The following is a 19,740-nucleotide window of genomic DNA, read 5'->3' as shown; positions in this document are numbered from 1 at the left end:
CAAATTTCTCTTCATATGATAAGATATGTGTGTTACCTGTTTGGCTATCAAAGCCCTGTTGAAGAGTCGAAGGAACGAAGCTAGACTGAATCTATACATGTTGTTGATCTTTGCCAGATCACTGATGACAAAGTAGAGTTTACTACCACTCTCTGCCAAGGGGAGGTAAGTATTACGTTCCTGTAATATCGAATTTGCCGAATTAGTAGAAAGATAGACACAAAAAAATAATTATAAGAAAATAGAAAAAAATAAAAGTAAAAAAAAAAAAAAACATTTCAAATACATAGATATAAGCATCATTTAAAATATTAAAAGACAACATCAGATAACCAAAATTTGTTTATATACCAGTACATTTTTTTTTTGTGGTGATTAAAATTTGCATACTCAGGCAAATATTGTTCACATGGAGTTCACTTAATCTCTCATAAACCCTGTCATAAATTTTATTTGCTCAATCTAGAGGAATTATTTTTGCCTATAGCAGCCATATATTTCAGCATATCAAATAGAAGGGAAAACTTTTATTGCTATAACATTCCAAGTATATGAATGGGACCTATTGAAAAGTCCTTAATCATACCTGATCTAGTGAGGCCTGGAGTCTGACAGACTCAGCCAAGGAATCGGCTATGGTCATACTACTAGCTTTGGTCTTGTTCAGAGAGTCCAGTAATTCTTTGTTCTCCAAGATGTTACCTTTGGCACTAGCCAGTTCCTGGAATAATAAAGAATAAAAATTTCATTTTAAGAGAGCTAACATCAGATGAAAATTCCCTTTTTTTTCAAGAATGTAATAATTAAACACTAAATTGATAAAAAAAAAAGTAATCAGCTGCACTAAAAAGACATAATATGCCTGCACCCCCTTTTTTGTGTTTTAAGTCTAAAAAATCTTAAATGAAAAATCTACGAAACACTTAAGGAGCTCCCGTCCACAAACACTACCACAAAAAAATCATAAAATTTCTTTATATATAAATTTTCATTTTTTACAATTATATTGCAAATGGTTCCTATTGAAAACTTCACTGAAATTTTATTGTAATCACTAAATGCTCTATTAGGGCACTAACTTTATGATAAAAAAATTTTGCTGCCATCTTGTGCGTCATGTGGGTGAAGCTAAAATATATTGGCAAATAAAATACCGAAATATCAACAATGGGACGATTCAGATATGTAAAAATCCAAATACACGACTTGAACATGAAAACAAAAAATAAAGATGGTCTATAATGTAACAAATCAAATACTGTGAAAGAACTATTGTTCGTGGGGTACCAATTTCGTGGTTTTCGTGTTTAGGCTACACCACGAAATTTGGTTCCCAACAAATAGGAGATTTCCACTGATATGTATACTGAAAACCTCAAACCACGAATTCATGAATCCATGAACTTTCTTCCCTAATCCACGAAAATTGGTATCCACGAATCAAAGTACTTTCACAGTAAAATGGAATACATACATAAACTGGATATAAGGAAAACAAGACGTAATACAAGAAATATCATGTGCTCAGGAAGGGTACGCATGACATGCTCTGACACCTGTACCAGTAATAATGCAAGTAAGTATAACCCGGTAATACTCTAGCAACAATAATGCAGTTCCCCAATATGAGTTACAAAGGGTCACATAAAATGAGAAAAGTCTTAAATACTTAAAAAGATTTGTTCATACCTCTAACAGAGACTCCTCCATCTTAGCCAGCTGTATTTTTAAATCTTCCTCAGTCTTAAGCAGATCTGTTTTTCTAACTTCAAGTTCTGGTTTCTCATGCTGGATTGTGTTGGCTAACAACTGTAGAAATATAAATAATAAACAAGTTCTTATCACATTTTTACTCTATGATTTAAAAGAGTAATCAAGGGAACCAAGATTCTTGTGGAAATCAAAAGAATGTAATCCAGGGACAAAGACCAGACATGGAAAATAGACACACACAACAAAGAACATAAAATACCCAAAATAATACATAAAAAGTAACAAAAGTAAATGAGCAACTCAGACTCCACTAAAAACTGGGAGCATGGACCACGTGCATCGGTAGGGTAAGTGTAAAAGGTAGACCTGTGTATGTGCTCGTCTAATTGTATATATAGACTAATTGATCCTATGAAAAGACACTCTGTCCAGTTATACCAACACTGATAACAAACACATAGAAAAGAACAGGTTGAAAACTGTTCCATGTTTCACACCTGATTTTGAGAAGTCAACTAACAAAGTGAAAATTGGCAAATTTGGTAGGAAATACATGTATACAGTAAAAAAGATAACAGCAAAATCAGGAAGTCAGGTCTGATGTAAAGATTAATTCTGCTCTTGGGTATACAGTGAAACCTGTCAAAACCATACTCATTTTGGCTACAGTACATGTATGTGTTTAGTTTAGACAGATGTTTGGTTTATCCAGGTTAAAAAAACATCAAAACTGACATGAATCTCAAATAGCGTCCGGTTTAGATGTATTTTCAGATTATCAAAGGTTTAATTCAGACAGGTTTTACTGTATTATTTAGTTGTCTAATTATTTCCCAGGTAAATCTACCTGCCTAGAAAGCACAAATATGAATTTAACTATATGTACCTAAAATGTTTGGATGTACAATAACCTGTATAATAAGTAGAGGGTTTATTTACCTGTGTAATGATTCAAGAGGGTATATTTACCTGTGCAATGATTCAAGAGGATATATTTACCTGTGTAATGATATAAGAGGATATATTTACCTGTGTAATGATTCAAGATGGTATATTTTACCTGTGTAATAATTTAAAAGGGTATATTTATCTGTGTAATGAATTCAGAGGGAGTATTTACCTGTCCAGTAAGACCAGCTCTAGTGGTTGTGAAGTTGACCTCTGTAATGACAGAAGCAGCATCAGGGGGAATTTCAGGCTGGGGGTTCCTGGTTGTAAGGAACAATCTAAACTCCTCATTATAATCAATTGTCTTTTCACCTATCTGTACCACAAATCTTGGACCTACAGTACATGATGTGGAAATGGTAAGTGTATTATTATACAAGAAACCTTCAGAAAAGATTCTAATGATCTGTAGTTTACATGTCATCTACATGTATATAAAGCTCCAATTTACAAAAAATTCAGAAACCATTGTGTGCATTAACTACTGCAATTATGTCAAAATTTGTTGAAAATTTGAAATTTTAAGAAAGATCTTTCATCAGTACTGTTGAAAGTTAGTGTAAATAAAATAATTTGAAATGGAATATGACTTCTGAACATGTATTTTAGATTATCTAAAAACATTGCCAATTGAGAAGTAATTTTGATGTTTCACTTCTTTGATAATTGTAATTGGTTCATAACTTGAACGTGGTTTTACTGAGCTGACCAAAAAAGTGGAAATTGTCAGTAAACATATGGTAAAAAAAGAACCATAATGGCAAATTCTAGAGTTGAAGAATGTGGAATTCCGCTTCAAAGCTGAAGAAAATGAAGTCTGATAATTGTACTGGTGAACTTCTATCATACCTTGAGCATGGAGATCTCCTCTAAGTAGTGGATAAAGCACTGGTTCTACCCCATCTACTTCCTGTATAATCAGAGTTTTACCAAACCTCACCGCTAACTCTAATGATGTAGAGAAGTTGGCATCCTAAAAATACACATCCAATAGTCATGTCAATGCAACCAAAACAATGCTGCATCACTTGTTTTCTGATTCCTATTCTATTATAGTTTGGTTTTGTGTCATTGTTTTCAAAATTATAAATACTATATGTAGAAAATCCCAATTACCATTATTTAATGAATTAAAGCCTTAATTTGGTCCTTTACCAGCTGTGTTTGTAGCCCTAGAGTGCATGTATATGCTGCATAGAAAGTATTTATTTACCATTTGAACCATGAGTGTAGAAGAGTGTTTAAGGAGGTAGACCTAGAGTAAGGGACATAACCCTTGAAATCAGTGATATGTTTGTATTATATTCAATTTCACCAAAGTCTATCAAGCTTTCATTTGAAACAGAACGAAATCAGTCAAAGTTACTTTGATACTTACAAGAGATTGATGTAAAATGATGAATACAAACGTTCCAATGATTTATATGAGTTGTGTCCCTTACCCTAGGTCTACCTCCTTACAGCTGTTTATCCCAATATTTTACCTTCCATAATTTGACAGTATTGCATTCTTTCTGCCATATTAATCTGGACTTTTCAATTCTCTAAATCTTTGTGTTTTAACAAACTATTCAGAATTGTGATTTATGTATTGTAAGGGGTAAATGATTCACCATATGTACTGAAATCACAGTATTTTTTTGGACAATTCGGTTCACGGTACGTCATGGCCGCCTACAATACTAACAATATGATGCTATTTTTAAATCAATTTATTGGTATTAGTGTCATAGCTAGCATTATTTTAATGATCCAGAGAAAAAAATAAAATTTTGCTTAAATGTTTTATTTCAAATGGAATGATGGAGCAAATCCTTATTTCCTGTCATGCATAAGCAGCCTTGTTGTGTAAAATATGGCGGCGCCCATGAAGGACACACATCTCTTAAAATGTATTGCGATACATACTGTCAAACACATCCAATATCGCGATATGTATCATTTGAGAAAAAAATGTATCGTTACACCCCTAATGTAGTGCATGATTTCCATTGAAAATCCCTACAAATTATGGCAAATACAAATGGAAAATATGTGAACCTACATGTGTTCTGTTACAATACTATAAATGGAGGTATTTTGTTTAACAAACCTGTTGATTAATAACTTCAAGCCTGTGTTCTTTTAAATGTGTTTTCAGCCATTCAGTAGCTCTAGAGGACGGATCAATGAGGAATGGCCTCAGTGCACTCTGCCAAAATAAATCAGAAAAAAGTTAATTTGAGCTGAAGAACATGATTTATTTTTTAATTTCATCTCTCCAGAAAAAAAGTTTGCACAGCTAATCAAAAAGTTATGAGAAGTTATCAATTATATTAATTTAAAATTTGTGGGTATCAAAATTATTTTGTTCTAAAATTTAAAGACTTGAATATTTTGTGTATGTAACCATGGTAACATTGAGTTAAATAGCAGTGTAATATAATCTAGTCGTCATAAAAGGGTAGTTAAAAGGGGGGGGGGGAGGTGGTTAATGTCCTTGAGTCGGCTTGACCATTTTTACAAGTGTACCACATGCTTTAATATCCTACATGCACTGATTTAAAGGAACAATTAATATGCCTTATTTTGATAAGACTGAATTTTCTAAATTTTCTGAATAATGAAATGGCACAAATTAAACCACAATAAGCAGATTTTTAAACAAAAACAAGTGAAACCACTTAGCAAACATCATATATTGAAATAGTTCTATTCAATAGCAATTCAACAGGAGCTATTCTGTCTCAGAGAACTTACAATATTTCTCTTGGTAGTGACAAAATATGGTTAAATTAAAAAAAAAATTGAAAATTGTCTACTGAAAATCTGACCAGTAAATCTGCCAATTTTCATGACCTTATGGAATTTGAATATATTTTGATATGAGCTTCTTAATTTATACTGCAACAAAATATTAGGTTTAGGATATTAACTACGTTTAACTATGACAGTTAGTAACATAAAAAACTGTAAAAATATCCATAGTGTTATTAGCTATAGTATATAATTATTAGTAGCCAGCAGCCAGAAATACATAGTCCACAATCTAATTAACTATCATATCAGATCTACATTGTATGCTAAGTAAACATAAGTTCTTTCTATGAGTAAATCTACACTACACTTCAGGTTGATTTGACTTTTCCACTTATCACAGCTAGGCGTGGTCAGAAAGTGGATAAGTGCATTGATATACATAACTGAATGCATTAATTTCCTAATTTATAGCATATGTCTCAATTAAATGCGTACAGATTCTATTGTGTGATAATTAAGCTTTACTATACAAAACAATGAGCAGAAATTCATTATTTATATCCTCTTTATTTTCCCAGTGGACCAGTGGAAACATCAAAATATTCCCTGTATGTAGTGTTGCAAGAGCTAGTGCTCTAAACCAACACACCTGTAAAATAATCTGGCAAGATATATGTTGGCTAAAAAGATCAGTGGGTCACTATTTGAATTAGAAGTCCATTATTAACCGCTTCAGAATTCATTTGGGTTTTATAGAAATGATAGTTTACAAGGTTGTTTAAAAGGAGGGGCAAATCCAGATATTTTTAAAAGGGTGGGGGTGGGGGTAATACCCTTCCACCAACAAATCCGCCAGTGTTGGCTTTGAACAATATTTTTTTAAAGGAATGTATAATTGTTGCTGGAAATAGTCCAACTAATACATTTTCCAGAAAAGTACAAAAATGTAGGTATTCCTGAAGTACTGCAAATGTGTCCTAGTATAAGAGTAATCAAGGGAACCAAGGTTATAGCGGTAAATTCTGAAATGGTTATTTCACTTCTGTAGGAAGAAAGAATTTGCAAAGACTTACCATGCCAGTACACTGTAAATTCATTGCAAGTATAATTAAGCTTTGAAGTGTGAAAAACAATGCATTGCAGTAGGTGCTGTCATAAAAATTCTTATTATCACATAACTTTGTTTAAAAGCCAAAAGATATATTCATGATGAATGTATATGTACTTCACAGTGATTGGAAAAGAAATTTTCATGAAAAAGTCTTGGAGAAATTCAAATGCAAATTTGGGTCTAGAAAGTACAAAAAGCTCATTGCCCCAAACACCACACAATATGGTCAAGCCAAAGGTATAACAGTATGTTCAAGATTAAAAAAAAATTAAGTAAAAATTATGGGGCTTTTTCATTTAAATTGTCATGGAATATTGCCATTAGTAAAAAATTATTTTCAAGATATTATTAAAACAATTGCATAATACTCATAATACTACAATCTAGTACAAAAATTTCATTTTGCTTTGTTTTAAAAAAATAAAATGTTAAGAGTTTCATCACTGAAAAATGTTTCAGGCAAAAACACATAAATGTGAATATAATTTAACAAACAAAAAATTGAGCAGAACATAATATAAACCTTAAGGGGTGGAGTAAAATGAAGCAAATCTTTTCAAAACAAAAAGCAGTGTTTAAAGAAAGAAAAAAAACAAAAGGTGAGATCAAACAAAATTCATGTGCACAAATCAGGGAGCAAATCAGAAAAAAAAATACATGGAAACACCAGTTCAACCAAATAACCAACATTAGAATTTCCTGTATTTTCATCCTAAGTATATTTTGTTATGAAGATTTAAATCCATCTGTTATCTCTACTATTTCCAGGTTAAAACCAGGATGAAAATACAGAAAATTATTTTTGTGTGGTCATTTAAGGAGGTAGACCTAGGGTAAGGGACATAACTCTTGAAATCAGTGATATGTTTGTATTATATTCAATTTCTCAAAAGCCTATCAAGCTTTCATTTGAAACAGAATGAAATCACTCCAAGTTACTTTGATGCTTACATTGATTGATGTAAAATGCTGAATACAAACATTCCAATGATTTCTAAGAGTTGTGCTCCTTATCCTAGGTCTTCCTCCTTAACTGAACTGTACCTATGTGTTCTTCTGAGAGACAATGAAATAAAAAAATGTGTGTGTGTGTGTGCAAGGGTTGTTTTTAGATTTAGCATAATTCTTACCCCTGCATTTATATTGTTGATCTAGAAATTCATTAAGGTATAAAAAACATGATAAAACAATATCCAGCAATACATTTGAAAGCTTAAGTACTATTTTCTGTAAGAATCAGGCAGTGGGTGAATAATGGTGGAAAATTACACACAAGTCTGTCCATGAATTCTTATTCAAAATCTCATCTGTAAGCATTTCTTTTTTAAGTGTCCGTAATTCGTGGTATAAATTGTATAAAATGCATAGCAATTTCATCACTGAAGGGAGATAACTCAATTTTCCCTACCATTCTATTGTTACTTTGAACTTGCTTTTCTGCATCCTCTGGCACTTCTAAGACTAGGGAATTAATTGTCTATTTGTCTTCAGTAGACCATAAATTATGTAACCACATTGTCAAATATGTGTTTTTTATGAGCAGAATTCATTATTTTTTTAATTTTGCCTGATTCTTACAGATTCCAGTACTTAAACTGTTGCAACCTATCACAATACTAAAGAATGTAAAATTTAAACAACCATTTTTACAAATAAAAAAAAAAAATCATCATTTTTTTTTTAAATTTCGTATTAGGTTTATAGTATGAATGTTCAAAAACATAATAAAAGTTAAGTGTTTATAATTGAAAAGCATTAATTAAAGCTATCTATAATGTACATTTTTGTACATGCATACACTTATATATTAAAATTATCATATAAAATGGACATGCAAGTTCTTCTAATAATGCATTAAGCATGCATATATGTTCTAAAGGCAAACATATTGATTCAATCTATAGTTTGCTTATGTGTGTACTTTATCAATTATCAAATGCATAAATGTCTTACGGCGAAATAAACTTAATAAGTAGATTCTCACCCCCTCCCCCCCCTAAAAAATTGACAAAATAAAAAAAAAAAAAAAAAAAAAAACTGAGGCAGGAATTACAAAACCAGGATTTTTTTCACATCATATTTAGTATTGAGATACTATAATACACAAATCTTTCATTTCTTGGTGACTAACATGATGTTGTTTTTTTTTCTTTAATACTGATGTGGCTATGGATTTAGAAGATATCTATAATTCAAAAAATTAAAATTAGGCTACAAAATATCTGATAAGAATTAAAAAATAAAAAACAAAATCGTCTCACCCGCCCCATATATGAAGGTTGGATGGGAATCTACCATGAAAGTATTTGTTTTGTTTACTTATAAAAGGCAGAAAATTCAACAACATAAAAAATTAATGGAACTTGAACAATAAAAAAAAACCCAAAATAATTGTTATTTCTACCAAATAAGAATACCTGTAGGATAACCAGAGCATTTTCCATTGACAGGTCATCTGAAGGTAATCCCTCTGACTTCCAGATCAACTGTTCACTCTCTGTGCTGAGGAATCTCCTCATGTCAAAACCCTCTACATTGAGTGATTCCATCCAGCTTTTAAGTGAGTTCCTCCTGACATCCTCAGGAGCTTGGGCAAGGTATGTAATGAAGGCTGCCCCAAGCAAGGCTCTCTTTGGAAGTTCCTGAATTTCTCCTGTCAGTTCTCCAACCTAATGAGATTATAGTAATTTATGTGTAAAACAAAATCTTTCTCCCCTGAAACTACTGAGTTCATAAAAATGTCTTTATCCTAGGGTAAATATATTTTGCAAGAAAATAATTGTACTACGCCAGACAAATGTTACTCTTTACTGTAAATACTGGGAAAGAATTATCGTTCTTGTGGTGTCAATTTTCCTGGTTTTCATGGATATGAAAAAGATGAAAGTTTATTCTCAATGAAACGAAAATTTCCAATTTATTTGTAAGATGGAGTTGTGAAATCAACAAATTCAAAAATCAACAAACTAACATTTTTTCCCTAAACCATGAAAATTAGTACCCACGAATAAAAGTACTTTAACAGTATAGTAATTACTAATTGTTAGTAGAATACTTGAGGAATTGTTAGAGCCAATAAAAACTTAATGTTTGTAGTAACCCTAAAAGTTCAGTTTAAAACCTGTCAAAACCAAACCCTGAACTGTGGCATATGTTCAGTTTACACAGGTTCAAAACATATTGAAACTGATGACAGGGCTTCAGAAGATGTCTGGTTTACACAGGTTCCCAGTTTATCCAGGGTCTGGTTTACAAAAGTTTCTAGTTTATACAGGGTCTGGTTTACAAAGATTTCTAGTTTATCCAGGGTCTGGTTTAGACAGAACTCAATGTTCAAATAAATCTTTTGTATCAAAACAGGGTTAGGTTGAATATTTTACAACACATACAACTTGTAAAAATTCAGTATAACCATTGCATTGATGCTTGAAGTAAGCTACGCAGACTGAAAACAGACCTCTTGAGGAATGGAACAAACCGAAGACAGAATAATATACATCACAATGTAATACATTCCTGGCATTAGAATGGGTTATGTGACTGATACTTGTTAGGATGTGTATCTCTTGTACTTTTCTTTCTTTGGTTCCATTCATCATGAGGTATTCCAGTCTTCATTCAACGGTCAAATACTGACTTTTTACAGGTTGTATATTACCTGTTGGTTCCATCTTTGATATTCTCCATCCAGTTTAGACACAAGAGTCTCAGCAGCTTGGATGGTCTCATTCTCTTTATCTAGCTTGATTTTCAGCTCAGCAGCCTCTTTGGTGAATGTCTCAAATCTATTTCTAAGGGAAGCAACTTTGGCGTCTACTTCATCGAGAGCAGACTTCAACTTGTCCATTCTGGACTGGGCCTTTGCCAAGTTTCTGCAAAAGAAGAAGTTATTTAAGCGCATTAAAAAAGGATAATCATAAAGTAATATTCAGTTTCAGTACTCTCCACTTCCTGATGCATCAAAATTAGTTCACTTATCATAAAAGTCTATGGTCACAGAATCCATGAAAATTACCAGTAATATCATTTAGTTAGTACATGTATCTCAGTAAACTCGTGTTTGTCATTTTTAGATATTGCAAATCTCTAGCCGTCAAAAAAAAGTACATGTAGATAAATTGAACAAATCATTGAGAAAATCAAATTATCATAGTAGTTTGTACACGTACTTCAAAAATGTAAAAGGTTGGAATTCAAATGGCACCAAATTAGATAAAATGCCTTATGGGGCACAGCTTGATTATGATAAGATAGTAGAAGCTGAACCCTGAACAGTTGAGGCAAGAATGGACAAACCATATGAACTTGACAGGTTTCAAGATGTCCTTTTTTGGTCCCTAATAATAATTTCTAAACAGTTTGGTTATAAACCGGTAATTAAAATATGCTCCCTGGGAAGAAGAGTTTTGTTTGGAGTCATGTTTAACATTGAAGGCAGTTTCACCTAATTAATATCAGTATCAACATACTAATGTAAGAATATAGCAATAGTCAATCAATTATATTTCATGCTTTTTCAACTTAATTTGTAAATGCAATTATGTACTGTATACATACTAATTTTCGTGGTGGACAGAAAATCACAAAAAAATAGTACACCCGAAATCTATTTTTAACATTATATAACGCTAATCATTTTTTTTTGGAACTGCGAAAATTGATAGCCATGAATATGTTCACTTCACAGAATCCGAAAAAATTAGCCACCACGAAAATTAATATTTTTACAGTATTTCATTGTCAAGAAAAGTTTGCAGAGAAGAAAAGTTGGAAAGAGGGAGATCACTGACTAGGAGCCTTAAATAGGTATGAATTATTTACTACGCAGCCAAATGTGGCACATGTGATTATATATACATGAAATAGTGCTAAATTCATACAATAATCATATGGTAATCAAATGATATTTACATTTTAATCACTGTAATCATACTAATTTTCGCTATTTTCGGGGTTGGCTGAAACCCATGAAATAAAGTACCATGAATTTTATTTTTAACACTATACAAGGCTTATATTTATTTTAAATCATGAAAATTAATACCTGTGAATATGTTCACTTGACAAAATCCACCAAAAATTAGCACCCGCGAAAATTAATATGTTTACTCTATATGATAATCATATAATAATTTACATATGATAGTCATATAATTATTATCATATGATTCTTTTATGTCAAGTGTTGCCTGGAAACATATGATGATCATGTGTAAACTGAAATATATGATTATCATGTGGCCCTCAATTCACATGATAATCATATGTTGCAAACCGTACAATTCTCATGTGTGGCACATTTGCCTGTGTAAAAATAAAAAAAAAATTAAAATTCACTTTGTCAGAGAATTTCTTACCTTTTAAGTTCATTCTGTTCAGCTTCAAGTGGTCCTATCTTTTCCAGGACATAAGAATATTTGACATTAGCCTTGACCCAGATAGCTAAGGGCTCAGCAGCCACGGACGCTCTCTTGGCATTCTACAAACAAAAATGAAATCAATAATAGAATACATGTATCATTTACTTATTGGTAATTTTTTTCTAAAGAGGCCAAATGGATAGCCTCCACATATGAACAATTGAGGGAATGAGGTCTCAAAGTATTCATAGGTTAAATGCTTGGAAAGAGTTACTGTGAAGTACTATTGTACGTAGGGTACCAAAAAGTATTTATAGGATAAAAGCTTGGAAAGAGTTACTGTGGAAGTACTATTGTACGTGGGGTACCACAAAGTATTTATAGGATAAAAGCTTGGAAAGAGTTACTGTGGAAGTACTATTGTACGTGGGGTACCACAAAGTATTTATAGGATAAAAGCTTGGAAAGAGTTACTGTTGAAGTACTATTGTTCATGGTTTTCATGGGTAGGCCAAACCATGAAATTTGGTTCCCAACAAAAAGGAGATTTTCATTGATGTGTATACTGAAACTTCAAAAACTTGTGTTTCTTCCCTGATCCACGAAAATTGGTTTCCATGAATTAAAATACTTTCACAGTAATAACCAAAATGTGATTTCAAATGCAAAGAACACATAATTTCTGATGGCCTGAAATTTTTAAAGTAGCAGTCTTTGTAAGAATCATGCAAAATCTGAAAAATATGATACACCCCAGAAAAGGCTACATATTTTAATTTTTGTATTTAAGTTGTCTTATGGGTCTATGTTGTGAAATGTGTAATTATTCAGCCATATCTGCCTGCTCTTCGATAATCAACATAGAAAAACCACTAGATTCTATTGTATTTGAGTGTCATTTACAGAGTTATCTCCCTTAATTTTGAAATCTACAGTGCATTCTATATAATTTTTATCTCCTATGAACATGGGTTGTATGAAAAACTGCATGTTACTTTCTGTTTACTATGACATTTTAAACAAAATATCAAAAATAAAAATATGTAGGCTTTCCAACCATGAATAAGATTTTGCATGATTCTTATGTGGAATGCTACTTAATATTTAATTTGCATTTTTGACACGACTGTCACACCAGTGATCATACCAAACGAAATAAATCTTCCAATAAATGTTTATAAAAGTTTATACCCTCTGTTCAAATGAGTCTTTGTTCTTTCTCAGCAGGTCTTCAACACTTTTCCTGATTTCAGGGCTAATGTTTCTGGCATCAAATGTCTGGATCTCATCCTTCACACCTCTCTTAGCCAAGAAACTGAAAGGGAGATAATAACCATAATTGTACAGTGGGCTTAATACTGTAAATTTTAAAACTTTTATGATGTTTTTATTATAGTGAAAAGTGTGACTGATTTGTTATCACAATTATTAAAACTCACATTTAGGAATTTTGAACATAATCAATACAGAACTTTTCTGATACCTCACTGCCACCCCCTCCAAAAGAAAAAATAATAAAGTGCATTCGCATTGAAAATTACAATATCCTGATAACTTAAAATTGACTTATAAAGGTTCAATAGGTGAAATAAAATTTTGCTTATTTACATAAAAATACAAAACAACTAACCTCTTCATGCTCACCCATGAGGTATCAAATATACCCATCAACCTCAAAACTCCCTCCAAGATATCTCTAATGACATCAGGAGGTGCTCTCAATGACCTGATTTCACTAAGAGACTCAGGTTTGATATTCCCAACAGCTGCTTTAGCCTCATTGACAAGAGGCTCTACCTCCTTCAGTTCAACGTCAATATCCTTTTTCCTCCTCTGTAGTACCTTATCCTCCTCTGCTGCTTGTCCTCTCAGGACCTCCATCTCATTCTTCTGATCTCCTGCATTCTAATATTAAAATTTCATTGAGAATGATTGATTAATTGACTACAGTTTTATATCCTATGGCAGATATAATACATGCTGACAGGAAGAAATTGTTTGATCAATTAAGGAGGTAGACCTAGGGTAAGGGACATAACTCTTTAAATTAGTGATAAGTTTGTATCATATTCAATTTCACCAAAGCCTAACAAGCTTTCCTTTGAAACAGAATGAAATCAGTCCAAGTCATTTTGATGCTTGCATGAGATTGATGTAAAATATTGAATACAAATGTTCCAGTGATTTGTAAGAGTTATGTCCCTTACCCCAGGTCTACCTCCATAAACAGATCCTGCAGCCCTTTTCACAAAAAAATAGTAAGAGTAAATCTAGTTGTAAATTATGATTTCACAATACTTTGATAAATTATGACATCATATATTATGATCAATTTAACACTTACAATTTTTTGTGAAAAGGACTGCTGCTTTGTACTAGTTCTACACACTGAGAGGATTTTTTTATCACTAGCTCACAGAAGCAACAGCCTTCACACAGATACACCATTGCCCTCTAACAATGATAAGATGTCTTTAATATATGCTATGTACATGCTTGGCAGACAATTAATGACTTCAGTTTTTTTTACCCTACTATGGCCAAACCTCCATCATTAGGGGGCAGCATGCTACTACAAGACCACAGAAGCTGTCTAATTGTGAATGCAAAGGAACAAGTCATAGAGGAAGTATTAAAATTATTGTGCTAGCACACAGAAACAACAGCCCACAGATAGGCATCCATCTCAGATACATTTTTCTGACTACCAGCGCCAACCAGTGGTCTTTCTATCTCCTAAAATACCTTGTGCTTGGTGGAGAAGCAGTAACTACAAATTTTAAAGTTTTTGGTTAGACTCAGCTGGGGATCGAACCGAAGACCTCCCACACTTGAAGCAATAGCAATTAAGGAAATAAACCATGAATTAGTTTAGATGATACATACATATATATACAATATAGGTACATTGTCGAAAATTATTGAAGATGTGATCATTCAGATGAAAACGAAAAAAAAAACAGCAAAAAAAAAAGATTAACCAGATACGCAATCGCAATTTGTTTATATCGTACCTATGGTGGCAGCCATGATTAATTTACGCATACCAGAAAAAAGTAATTCTGCCGATCACGTGAGTGGGAGGAGCCAGAAAGTCGATAACCTGCTAATGTACGGATACAGCAAAAAAATAACCGCATACCTTTATTTGTTTAACAAATTCCCTCATTGCAGGATATAATGTGTTACCTGCATGCTGATTGTAATCTCCTTTAGTGCATTATCAGCTTCTGATTGTTTGACAGCAAGGAGTTGACTCTGTTCAGCTGCTTTTCTCTTCAATTCATCTACCAGCTGTTTGGCTTCGTTCAGTTTGCTCACACCAGCCTTTCAAGGAAAAAATAACGTTACTTAATGATGATATAGTACAAAGTACCTGCAAAATTGACTTTTAACAATATAAAACACATTTCTGAAATCAAGAAAATTGATAGCCACAAATATATTCACTTAACTGACAGAAATGCAAAAATCAATATGTGTACAGTATAGGACTGCAATTTTATTCCAACCATATAAAAATTGTATGATGTCATTCTATTGTTTTGTATTTCTCAGTCTTATATTGGCACAGGGCTTACTAGCATAAAAAATGAACTTGTGATGACCATTTCTCAAATTATGCCTTTCATAGTCAATTAAAGTGTCAGATTAAGCAGGATTCTGGAAAGTTCTGATAAACACACACTTAAACTTACCTGTAAATGGTGTTGTCTCCTCTCAATACCACTCTTCTTATTCTGGTACACCTGATTGTATGTATTCAGGAAAGCTATGTACCTACGAGGTGTTGCACCTAACCCAAGTTGGGCACAATGTTCATGCACATGTAAGAAACATTTTAGAAGTTCCTCTCCCCCTGATAATTTCCTTTTATGGCCTTTCTTCTCAGCACCTATAGAAGCGCCCTCTATCTTTGGTGGTTTTGTCAACAGCATGTAGGGTACCTGACAATAGTTCAGATAGTTTTTACACCAGAACAAAATACAATGTGAATTTGTTCACATAATCTTATAAATTAATTTGAGATAAATACTGTAATCTGATTAGTTAAAATAATTTTGTTATTTCTCAATGGATAAAAAAAATATTGACACGCCCCTATTCAGTTAAATTCAGTGCTACTTTTCTCATGTTTAAAGGTAAAAATATGTTTTAAAATTAATTTATAAGAATTGGCAATGACAAAAATTTTGTCTACTGAAAAATAACAAAAATTTTCCATGTGCATATTTTGTTTATTGCACTTTGCGCAGTAAACAATATGCACATGGAAAATTTATGTTATTTTTCAATAGACAAAATTTTTATTATTGCCAATTCTTAAATACATTATCATTCTTGCATACCTTAATAATGTTCATATGACCTACTTTTACTTTCTCTGGTCACTCAGTTCCAAAAAGTAGGTCATTCAAAATTAGTTGACATTGCAAGTTCATGTTGCTCAATACAGTGCTGTTTCAGTCTTCATTTATTCCTCATTATTTATAATTTATGTAATAATTTTTAATCTTTTCATCATACTGCAATCATAGGTCTCATAGAAACTCAAGAACAACCTTAGAATAATAGTGATTTTATTTTTTCTGTGTCTTAATCATGCTATCGCTGCCCCACTCCCTAACTCCCTACCTTACTCATGCTATATCTGCCATAATCCCTACCTTAATCATGCTATTGCTGCCCCACTCCTTACCTTACTCATGCTATACCTGTCCCACTCCCTACCTTTATCATGCTACTCCTGTTCTTTCCCTACCTACCTTAATTATGCTACCCCTGCCTGAACCCAACCTCTGCCCAAATTGTATCTTTATCAGGCTATCTCTACCCCATCCCTTCCTTAATCATGCTATTCCTACCTGACCACCCCCATCCACCTTTTACCTTAATCCTGTTGTCTCTGCTCCATTCCTACCTACCTTAATCATGCTATCCCTGCTCCACCCCTCCATCCATTGAACAGCACATTCCTTGTACAATGCTGGGTTACTTTCACAGTTCATAGTAAACTTAGTATTTGTACAGTCCATAATGAGGGCAACATGGAGGTTACACTTAATTCCTGGGAAAAAAAGTAATTAACTTATTAAATCAAATAACTAGTTGAAATGCATGGTCAATTGGTAGATATTTTATACAATTCATAAATGAAGCAATTGATCATACAAAGCAATATGCTTGGCATATGATCAAACCAAATTTTTACAGACTAGCACATTGAGGCAATAGCCAACATATATGGAAGTTCAATAGCTAAATTTCATAATTTCTCCCAAAAAAGTCTTAATCTTGAAAAGTCTTAAAATGTCATGTTTCCAAGTTTTGAAATTGGATAAATATGTATTTACTTAGACTAATACTTTGACAAAGTTAAGGATTTCAATGAAATGTGAAAGAGAGTTGAAATTTGAATCTCACACTTATCCGCTGTATTATTTTTCATCTTTTAAAATAAAACAGTACTTACTTGCAGCAAAATAGTTGACCATGGTCCCTCTAAACCCAGCCTCAGAGGCCATATCTCTAAGTGGTCCAAGAATAGGGTCTAGTTCCTCTGGTGTATAGAGTCCAGGAACTTCTCCACTAGAAAGGAGACTATTTATCATCTCCAGAAACTGGGGCTCTATAAACTGATGGTCCTCCAACAGCAGTAAAACCTGTTCTCCTTCAATACCTGCCAACTGCATCACCTGTAATAAAAAAAAAATTATTGGTCATCAGATGAGAGTAATCCATTTCTTCATTTGTTTGTTGTACCTCTTAAACATCAAAAAGTAACTGACAGCCCTGATTTTACGTCAACAAACAAAGCAGAAATTGACAAAATTCAGAAGTAAATATACATTAAAAAAAGAGTCATAAAGGTAAAATTTGGATTTGGAAAAGCCGAATTCCACTTTAAAGCAGAAAAAAAATCAGATTTGAACTGAAGAGATTATAACACATTAACTTAGCTGCTGTCATCAAATGACTGAGCTGTTATGATTACGGAGTGCTGATTTCTGTTTATAATTTAAGCAGTAAAAGATGTTTCACTTTTCATATCAAACTCAACCCTCTGAAAATGATAAATTTCCATGCATTTGAAGAGTAGTCTCTAACCCATCCTTGTGAACCTATGGAGTCAAGTGGCGAGACTTACATACCCTATACATATACAAGTCCTTACATGTTTGAGATCATTCTTAAACTGCTTCATGCTGTACCCTCTGAACACTTTAGGAGAGTAGAGCTGCATCTGATGCATGTTGGCCACAAGTAGAACTGCTGTCCTACGTCCAGCCCCACTCTGTCCTGCCATCAACAGAGATCCTCCTGGTTTTGTCAACACCCTGTCAACTCGTGCCATGTGGTCTAGAACCTCTTTAAAGATCAAGATGTCTAAGTCTCTGTTTTCTCTGCCTGTCGGGATTTTAAAAAATATTATTAAATATATCTTTTTTCTAAGTGCCTAATATCATTTTCTTCCTTTTAGAAATGAGTGAGGTGGATAAGATGGGGATTCCAGGCCTTTTACCAAAAGAATGGAATGGATCCACCAGTGATCCCCTGCCCAAGAATAGAGAACAGAAGATGGACAGACAGACAGACATTGTGATTCCTAAGTACCATACAATCAAAAATTCAAAGCCTTTTTGTCTTGAGCCTTACATTTAAATGTACATGTAAAATCAATATTTGGTACCCTCCCAGTCCACACCACAATAAAAAACAAAACAAAACAAAAAAACTAACAAACTAAAGGTCAAAATGCTTAAAAACATACTGTATATTTTCAATCCTCTTTCAATAACAGCCACCAGATCTTCACTGGAGAGTTTACCAAGTGGCTTTCCCATGGGTGGTAATGGTGCACCAGCTGCTACTGAGGGTGCACCTGATTCAGATCTAGCTCCCCAGGTAACAAAGAAATCATCTGAAGTTATAAAATTAAAAAAAATAAATTACATTCAGATAGTGGCAAAATATAGCAGTAAGACCAGCAAAGCACATCACAAAAAACTTCTTTCAAGAATCTAATATCCATTATTGACCCTGTTTTTCCTATTACAGTAGATTCCGCTTAATTGCATAGCCTATTTGCCAGTGAAAATTATGCAAATAACCGGGCTATTCTTATAACCGAAATTACGATTTTACCGGAAGTGCGAGTTCAGGTAAGACGACAATACTGTGGATCAACCAGGGATATCACTGTTCAACATTTCTGATCTGGTATTTAATTGTTATAGACCTTCTCATTGTATTGTTCTTTTATCAATAAATAATAATATATATTGTGTTTGTCTTGTTTATTGACCTTCTTTACGCTGTGTGAATTTATAAGTAAAACCACGTGTTTCTCATCTATAAATAGTCAAGTAATTTCCTGACCTTTCTACGAAAACAAATCCCATATTTCATATTTCAGGCAGGATTCAGTTTAATAATCATCAATGTTTGCAGTTTTTGGGCTTTTGAAATGGTCTGTGTGTTTTTATTCCTCTGTTCACTGTACACTGATAGTTGTGTATTATACGCGTCATTGACCTCGATATATTCCTATGAAGAGTGGATAGTATGGGGCACCTTAGGGTAGTTGAATTTCATTAGACATTGTACTGAATGAATGACTTTTAATTTTCGTATGATATTTATGCCTAGTAACCCAAGCTCACTCAAAACTGTTCAGCTCATTAAAGAAAATTAAATTTACATTGATAATCATTTGTAGTCGGAAGAATTTAAATAGGGACAAAAAATACCCCAAGCCGAACCTCAAGCCGCATCATAAGGTGATGTTCGGCATGTCGTCAGAAGTCATTGTTCACCTAGGTGCTTGTTTATTTTATTGTAATTAGAAATCATTTATATTGTCTTTTA

The 19,740-nt window shown here is 33.0% G+C and overlaps 1 protein-coding gene across 4 annotated transcripts in view; it reads right to left on the bottom strand.

The window, feature by feature from the left end:
* LOC148605753 (cytoplasmic dynein 2 heavy chain 1-like) overlaps positions 1-19,740 on the bottom strand; it is a 73,366-nt gene that overhangs the window by 11,942 nt on the left and 41,684 nt on the right. For 2 of the 4 annotated variants that reach the window (XM_088550927.1, XM_088550929.1), the window contains 18 exons: positions 18,644-18,793; positions 18,047-18,279; positions 17,345-17,567; positions 16,797-16,939; positions 15,570-15,818; positions 15,061-15,198; positions 13,502-13,776; positions 13,063-13,186; positions 11,869-11,990; positions 10,170-10,383; positions 8,929-9,180; positions 7,642-7,662; positions 4,754-4,852; positions 3,511-3,634; positions 2,834-2,997; positions 1,690-1,809; positions 587-721; positions 37-180 (listed from right to left, as the gene is read on the bottom strand). In XM_088550927.1, coding sequence (XP_088407053.1) covers positions 37-180; positions 587-721; positions 1,690-1,809; positions 2,834-2,997; positions 3,511-3,634; positions 4,754-4,852; positions 7,642-7,662; positions 8,929-9,180; positions 10,170-10,383; positions 11,869-11,990; positions 13,063-13,186; positions 13,502-13,776; positions 15,061-15,198; positions 15,570-15,818; positions 16,797-16,939; positions 17,345-17,567; positions 18,047-18,279; positions 18,644-18,793 — 2,930 coding nt within the window. Of the gene's footprint in view, positions 1-36; positions 181-586; positions 722-1,689; positions 1,810-2,833; positions 2,998-3,510; positions 3,635-4,753; positions 4,853-6,473; positions 6,486-7,641; positions 7,663-8,928; positions 9,181-10,169; positions 10,384-11,868; positions 11,991-13,062; positions 13,187-13,501; positions 13,777-15,060; positions 15,199-15,569; positions 15,819-16,796; positions 16,940-17,344; positions 17,568-18,046; positions 18,280-18,643; positions 18,794-19,740 lie in introns of all 4 variants that reach the window. The other 2 variants (XM_088550928.1, XM_088550930.1) reach the window with 2 other exon arrangements.

Source organism: Perna viridis, chromosome 10 (genome assembly GCF_037379345.1).
Source record: "Perna viridis isolate PV_CMFRI_1.1 ecotype Kerala chromosome 10, ASM3737934v1, whole genome shotgun sequence".
NCBI classification, from domain to species: domain Eukaryota; kingdom Metazoa; phylum Mollusca; class Bivalvia; order Mytilida; family Mytilidae; genus Perna; species Perna viridis.
This window is presented reverse-complemented; position numbering and strand designations above follow the sequence as displayed.